Source organism: Cryptomeria japonica, chromosome 3 (genome assembly GCF_030272615.1).
Source record: "Cryptomeria japonica chromosome 3, Sugi_1.0, whole genome shotgun sequence".
Lineage (NCBI taxonomy): Eukaryota > Viridiplantae > Streptophyta > Pinopsida > Cupressales > Cupressaceae > Cryptomeria > Cryptomeria japonica.
In genome coordinates, this window is record NC_081407.1 from 365,965,330 (window position 1) to 365,973,276 (window position 7,947).

The 7,947-nt window shown below is 32.4% G+C and overlaps 1 protein-coding gene across 1 annotated transcript; it reads right to left on the minus strand.

Annotated features, from left to right (window-relative positions):
- Positions 1-5,318: 5,318 nt before the first annotated feature.
- LOC131080045 (acyltransferase GLAUCE-like) lies at positions 5,319-7,590 on the minus strand. The gene is made up of 3 exons (XM_058018140.2): positions 7,147-7,590; positions 5,848-6,299; positions 5,319-5,748 (listed from the first exon to the last, which is right to left on the minus strand). The coding sequence occupies exons 1-3, from the start codon at positions 7,588-7,590 to the stop codon at positions 5,319-5,321; spliced, it is 1,326 nt and encodes a 441-aa protein (XP_057874123.2).
- Positions 7,591-7,947: the final 357 nt, after the last annotated feature.

The following is a 7,947-nucleotide window of genomic DNA, read 5'->3' on the forward strand; positions in this document are numbered from 1 at the left end:
ATTTTCTACTCTATGGTTTGATGTAAACTGATTAGTGGGTACGCAACCCTTTCTAGGGTCAATGTCCCAGACAGTTTCTCTGTGGTTGCTACCCACGGTGGTAGCACTTAAGCAAAGGCTCAAGGTGGCCTATTGCTTGTGGCCTAAAACAACTAGATCCTAATACTTATCATAAGCATCACCCTTGACCCAATTGTCAATCGTCAACATCTCTTCAAGATTAAATCAATTTCGTAAAAGCATTTCACTCAATCAACCCTAAAGGGGGTTTACTATGGTTTAGCTCAGCGGATGTAAAAATCATTTAAGGATTATCTTATTAAATTATCGATCCAAGGGGGATTACCCGCCCCTTGGATTTTAACTTCCAAGTGTCCCTTATTACTCCCCGATGGTTTATAGGGACGATGCCACAGACGTCGTTGATGCAACTTTATTAGGCGTTAAGTGCAGTAGTTCAACACGACAACATTATTCGTAAGCGTGACCCAGAGGCACTGTATATACCGAACGATGCTAGGTTTTGGTTTTCCGACTTCCTTTATTTAGTTTTCTAACTAAGAAGCTATGAAGAACATCATGCTTGAAAATAATTATGAATTGAACGTACATAATTAGACATTGCAAAGTTTAATTAATTGAAATAATTACCTTGATGAACCATGTGGAATAAAAACCATAGCTAAACTATTTAATATTCAAAACTTGAAATATAACTCGCATAATAATGACAATTATGAGACTTGCATATTAATAATTAATGTGTAACTTGCATGAAGATGATGAAGATGTCAATAAATGCAATTAATGTATAAGTAATTCACATGAAGCAAGGATAGTGTAAGTTACATGCAAGGTTAAGTAATGTGTTTATTTCTATCATGAGAATAATCCCTTATAGAGTCATTAGTTCAAAAATAGCAATCAGTTTAGACATTAGACAAATTTTGGACTAATCATAATGATATGAATTTAATTTTTTTTTTTTTGTTTTTTTTTATGAGTCTAAAATGCCAACTAAGTGACCCAATAAATCTCAAATGGATCGAGAGATTCCAATTATATACATTAATTTAAAATTACAAATTTATTACACAATGATCCTAATTATTTACAAATTTTCCTAAGTTTAATTTACTAACTTAAAATTTAACCTAAAGCAATTATTATCAATTTTTAATTTGCAATTTAAAAAAATCTAAATAAATAAATAAATAAAAAGGGTGAAACTTGTTTTAAGAGTAAATGGGGAGTGGGGGCCACGGGTCCCGTCACCCCTGCGGACCTACAGGTGCAGGCCCACAGAGATGAGGGGACACCATGGGCCCCTCCACTCCCCCTTCAGCCATTGCCGTAATAGTGACCACAGGGGTAGTGGAGGGTACCACTGCCCCGGCGGTTACCTTATTTCCGCTTCCCCCTGCACGTTGCCCAAAAATAAATTCGCTTTGAAATGCGAATAAAGTTCAACAACGCCAAAGTTTTATTAAAATGCGAATGCAATTATTTATGTGTATAAAATATGGTAATTTATAAATGGGTATAATTTGAGTTTAATTAACTTTTCCATGAGAATAATAATAATATAGATAATAATGAGTAAATCTAATTAGGAAATTTATGATATAACTTTGATCTGAGGGGTTATAAATTGTTCATGGATACACAGAGAAAGATCCATTTTTTTTTAAGGCTATCGGGATAAAGATGAAATCTTCACAATATAGTTGGAATTGAGGTAAATAGAGTTTTCTCAGGAAGAAATTATTTACAGTAAACACCTAAAAGTACACAGTTTTTGTCATAGAGAGAGATTTATACTTTATTTCCACAAAGAATATTGAATACAGTGAAGTTTATTCTTTATTTCCAGATGCTTTCTGTTCACAGAGAAGTAAGACTGCTCTACATTTAGAGAGAGGAATGGGGTTTTTACTCACAGGAAAAATATTTAAATAACTTCATATACAGATGATCAAACTTGTATTCACATAGAGGTGAGATTTTTTATTTATTTTTCCACAGGGAAGTAAGATTTGATTTAAGAAATAAGATTTACATTCAAATTCCCATTCCAGGAGCGAGAGCAATGAATTTAAGAGAAGAATAATAAGGAACAAGATTCATACACAAGTGATTATCATTTAGTCGCACATAGAAGAGTTTAATCTCAGAAAAAGTAATTAAATAAGGGAAATATGATTTTTGCATAGATCTAGAAATTTTTTTTAGAAAAGCAAAAGCAAGATCTGATATTTATTTATTTAAAGAAAATTAAATAAATAATAAAGCTATCTTTTACATACATTATATGAAAAGTACTTTTATCAATATTTATCCCTAAATAAGAAAAAAAAAGATTTACAATCTAATTTTAAAAAAAAAAATTTTATAAAGAAAGAGCTAGAAGCTATATTTTTTTGATAATACAAATTTCTCATATGTAAATGAGAGATGACAAAAGAAGAGAACCTGGCTTATCAAAGCTCGATGTTGAATCCTCTCCAATCTTCTAGCTATCCTTCTTAGATCCTTCCTTGCAACTTGAGAGAAATCTTCAAGAACAACTTAACAATCCTACAACGAAAATGTGACTACCAAGGAAGATCCTACTACTAACAACAAGGAAATTTGGGAAATTTTCTTCAAAACATAATCAAATCCCTCTTTTGAAAACTTGCATACAATATATAGGAAAAATCCCTTAATTCCACTATCTAGAGAAATTAATTAAAAATGAGATTCTTTTCCAATATTGGACCCATGCAAAATTGATTAATATCCTAGTGGGGGAGTTACATGCAAGGTATTGAAGATTCCTCTAGAAGCTTCTAATTCCTCCTACAACATGTGCCATAATTGGGAATAAGAATAAAAATAAATAATTCCTTTTGAATTATATTCTCCAAGTGTGTATGTGGGTCCATTATTTATTCTTTTATAATATTCATTCAATTATTTTCAACAGCTCAACCAAAAATATAATAGAATTGTATCAAATCAAAAAGTGATAAAGGAGGGTTGTGACACTTTGAATTATAGGTTAAGTTGCTTTCAAGAATTTGAAGAAAATAAATGATTGTGAATTAACATGTTTGAGGGGATATATCCTCCATATTTTCTTTGTAGGAAAATCTTATAAATATATTTGTAATTTTGAAAATAATATAAATTATTAAGTTTAAAATTGATGATTTGAGATCCCATAATACATCATAGAATCAGAGCCCGAAATATAGATCCAACACAATTCAAGTAATAAAATAGGAATGTGACAATAGTCCTTAAAGAAGGGGGAATCATTATTATAGAAGAGAAAGATGAGTGATTGAAGATAGGAAAATAGTGTTCACTACACAATTCAAGTGGACACTCCAACTAGCATTGATTTATTTAGAAATCATATCTTCTACACATGGAAGCACATCATTCTACCACAATAAATATAATGTAAAGGTAAATAGATCATGGATTACAAAGCAAATGTCATGATAGAAATTGTTAATATTGTCTCATCTTGTAATTTAGATCCAAATGAAATAGAACATTTGTTCTATTCTCAAATGTGAGCTAATTAAAAGCCTATTCACTTCATTGTTGATATTGATATGTAGAAGAATATTTATCCATAAATAGTTTGAAGACTTTATCTATCAATGATGGTTCATCCACAACCAGGTACTTCTTGAATTTTTTTTAGCTTGGCTTCTAATAAGTGTGGCTCTCATTAGTGTGACATGGTTAACAAAATCAATCTTTTTGAAATATAGTCGTTTGTGTTATAGGACTATTATAGGTGTGAAATGCTTTGATTAAAAAATTATGCCTATTTCAATTTCATGTAATATGTGAAACAAATACTAGAAGCATGATCATAAATGCTAGTCGACATATCAAAAATAGTCCCTAAGTTGTCACTCATTAATGTTGAACAATGCAAAAAATTTATTTGCCTTATTAACCAAGTTGGAGGTGGACAAGGTGGTAGAAAGAGAAAGAAAAGAAAATCATTAATTTTAGTAAAAAATTTGTGACATTAAAAATAACATCTTTAACATGAAAACACATCCTTGTGATACAAGCTAACACAACTCCTCTAAAAACAATAATCAAACATGTAAATAAATAAGAATATCTTTTAATCACCAATTGAATTATCTAATCAACATGCCGTAAAACATATCATTGATTTTATTCTAAGATTACCTCATCCTAATACCTCTTCATACTATCATTTATATCTTTAAAAAAAATGAAGAGACAAAGTGACAAATTTGTATGATGAAACATACCATTCCTTTTATTCTAAGATTAAAACTTCCTAATACCTCTTTATACTATTATTTATTTCTAGAGAATGAGAAGACAAGCGACAAATTTGTGGTAGGGGAAAAGAAGATATTAGACTCAGCCTTGGCAATCCTACTGTGGTGGTGCCAAAGGAGGATGAAGTATGGAGATTGTACCTTGATTGTAGAGTTCTGGACAATATCATTGTGAAGAACCGTTACCTTCTTCCCAAGTTTGAAGATTTCTTGGATTAGATCTGTGATGGTATGTACTTCAGAAAAAAATGAGTTTAAGTCAGTGCACTATCATATTCTTGTTAAACCCTCAGATATATGGAAGACAGACTTTAAAGCCAAGGAAGGTTGGTTTGAATGTTAGGGCACCACTATATTCTTACATGTGGCCGTCTGGTTCAGTAGTGGTATTTCTTTTTATCTTTTATCTGTAGAAGTATGCCCATGAAATATTATGTGTTTAAATGGAATTGTGTTATCTGCGAGTTTTAAACAAGTCATTTAGTCATTTTAAATGGAATTATGTGTAGTTATGCTTTCCAGTGGGTTTCTTTTTGCTCTCATCTCAATCTTTATTTCCTAGTATCTTAATTGTGTTATCTTTTTTGCTATGTGAATTGTAGGGTTGTACACGAACAAAATTGTTTCGTGATATCATGAAATAATGTTTCTAAGTAGTAGAATTGTAGAGTCAAGGGCGCAATGAAGATATATGTTTCTTTACTATGACAATGAATTTTGACTTGTAAAAGGCTATGGGTCAAATATTACATATAATAGCTCTTTAAAAAATATAAATATACAATATCAAGATAACAAAACTATAAATATTTATGACTATTAATCATTCCATAATATATTATTAACAATAAATTACATTTAACTATCTATAGTTATCAACCATTTGATAATACAATAATAATACATTTCATTATTGAATGCACTCTTGAACCTCTTGTCACACAAAGTTCTGCCATCAGGTTCTGAGCAGGACAAAAGGATCTTTCAAATATTCTAGTTTATATTCGACATTTGGATAAGTTTTTCAAATCTGGCCATGTGACGAGGCTCCAAGGCGATGTGCATCATTATGCCAGCCTCATCCTTTGGATCAGCCATGAAAACCACACTCTGTGCCCACCTTTCAATCATAAGGCCTCCACGCACTGACTTTATCCCTTTTCCCAATTCCAGGTCTCCTCCCATATGCAACCATGATGTTACAAGAAATCCATTCTCTAAGCACATCACTCTATTTTGCAACTCCATAATATCTATTCTTGACCTCACATAGTTGTCAGTTATTCTATCCAGGCCTTCCTGCAACTTTTTCACAATCTCACAAAATGGCTGATCCTGCAGTTCTCTGGAAGTGGCCTTAGCATAGGCTGTAAGTATGGCATTACCCACAAACTCCCGAGGAAGAGGGTGCTTAAACTTTGATCTGGTAACAATCCATATGTTCATAGGTTAGTTATGACTGTGTTATAATGCAGATTAGTTATGACAGTGTAAAATTAAAATATGATACTACTTAATAGACCTTATATTCACTACAAACTGCACTGTTGAAACATCTTCTGAATTCATGTTTCCGATTGCAGTAGTCCTTGCACGCCACAGGTGTGCCAGTGTTGCCATGAATCGTGTGCAATGCTTAACGCCACCATTCTTGGCCTTCATCTTGAGGACCTCAACAAATTTTCCTGATAATGAGATCACCCTAAACTCATAATTATTTGGACGAATTGGCAAGGATGGCTTGTTCAGCAACAAAATGGCAGATGACTCTATGTCCTCTTCATGTTTGTATTCTATTTGGAGAGGACATCGAGCCATCAAACGAGTCCGGTTGATGACTGGTATGAATGCTAGTTCTCCTTTTACAACCAAGTAAGAGAAGTTCTTAATAAAGTCATCCAAAGAAATCCTGTCCATAAGGCAGTGACTTGTAGTGATTCCCACAATGAAGCCACCACATCTAAACTGAGTTATCTGCAAAGAAGCACAGTTTGTGTTTGAGTATCATTCTTCCTGTAACACAATAATGCATGTAGCAAATACTCCATATTGGTTGGCTTAGTGGTGAAGGTGCTTGTGCATCTTTATGAATAAAATATATAAGGCAAATATAAAGGACAATCTCAAACCACTGAATACATGTAGAATGTTCATATTTGAGGTCAACAATCAAGCCCAACCAGCTCATTTGGCATGTTGAGCACAACACATAGATAGTTGGGTTTCTACAACATATAGATTGTTGGGTGTCGACAACATATAGATTGTTGGGTTTCTATTGAAAGACAACATACAGACCGTTTAAGCTCTTCCTGGCTAAACACTAAACTAAAAATTTGGAAATGTTTATGTAGTGGCAAACACTGGTTGCTTATGCGGGAATTCAGGTCTTACCTAAATAACATGTAGGTTGGCTACAATGCAAATACTAATTGTAAAAAAATATTTTCATTTTTATGATTTTTTTTATATTATCTACAAATCTATTTTGCTATCTGATATGAAAACACAAATCTATACTGATATCTATTCTACGAAAAAAAAATATAAAGATTGATTATAATCTATCATCTTAAATGAAAATACAATTCCTGTAAAAAACTAGTATTATGATCAAAATAGATTTTATATCATCTATAAATTATTTTTATTATTCAATATAGATGCATGAATCTATGTTGATATCTTTTTGACTAAAAATCAAAGATTAAAAAATATTCATTCTACTGAAATCATTCAGAACACGATTCCCACCTTATTTCTTATACCATACTTCTAATTAATAAAGAAGAAAATCTATAGAATGAATTCTTGGTATAACCTGAAAAGATAGGAGTGGCTGATCTTCAGGTGTTCGTTTTGCAGAATGGGGCAGAAAACAAAGCTGATTAAAGGCAGCATTTGAATAGTCGATATCTCCCAGCTCTATCAGAGACAGTGGACTTGTACAAATGGCAAAAGGCACTCCTGCAGCATTACAGTCGATCTCGAATCTTCCTTGCTCTGAATTAAATGCAAGTCTACCACACATGAAGTCATATGGAACGAGAATCTTACTCAGTGCTTGTGTGGTCAGGGATACAATTGCATCGAAGGGTATAGCAGGGTAAGCACTGAAACAATATAGGCTGTTTAAGATACGACCCACGAATATTTGGTCTATGTTGCTTAGAAAAAGTGATCGTCTCTCCTTGATCTTCTCTGGACGTACTTCTGTAAAACTCTCCCTCTTAACTTGAAGATCAGAAAGAATACGAACCCCCATTTGCTAATGCTGAGTACAAGTATGAAAAATTATGAAAATGTATGAAAATTTTATTTTCTCCAGTAATTTATAATGCTCTTAACAGAAACAGGCCTTGTCGATTGCAATCCAGAATATAATGCCGGCAATAACAGAATCTTATATTATCTTGAATATGAGTTTTTTTGGACTTTAGAGCCAAGATCTGTTTAGAAACGGGGAAAATATGAACAGAATCTTTCTGGAGAGTTGTCTCAACTTCTAAATTTTGTTTACCATGAATTTCGTTCTCGTCCTCGTCTATGTCACCTGACTGGATTTTATGTGGATAATAATGCGAATTGGTTATTTAATCAAAATGTCATTGTATGATCATGA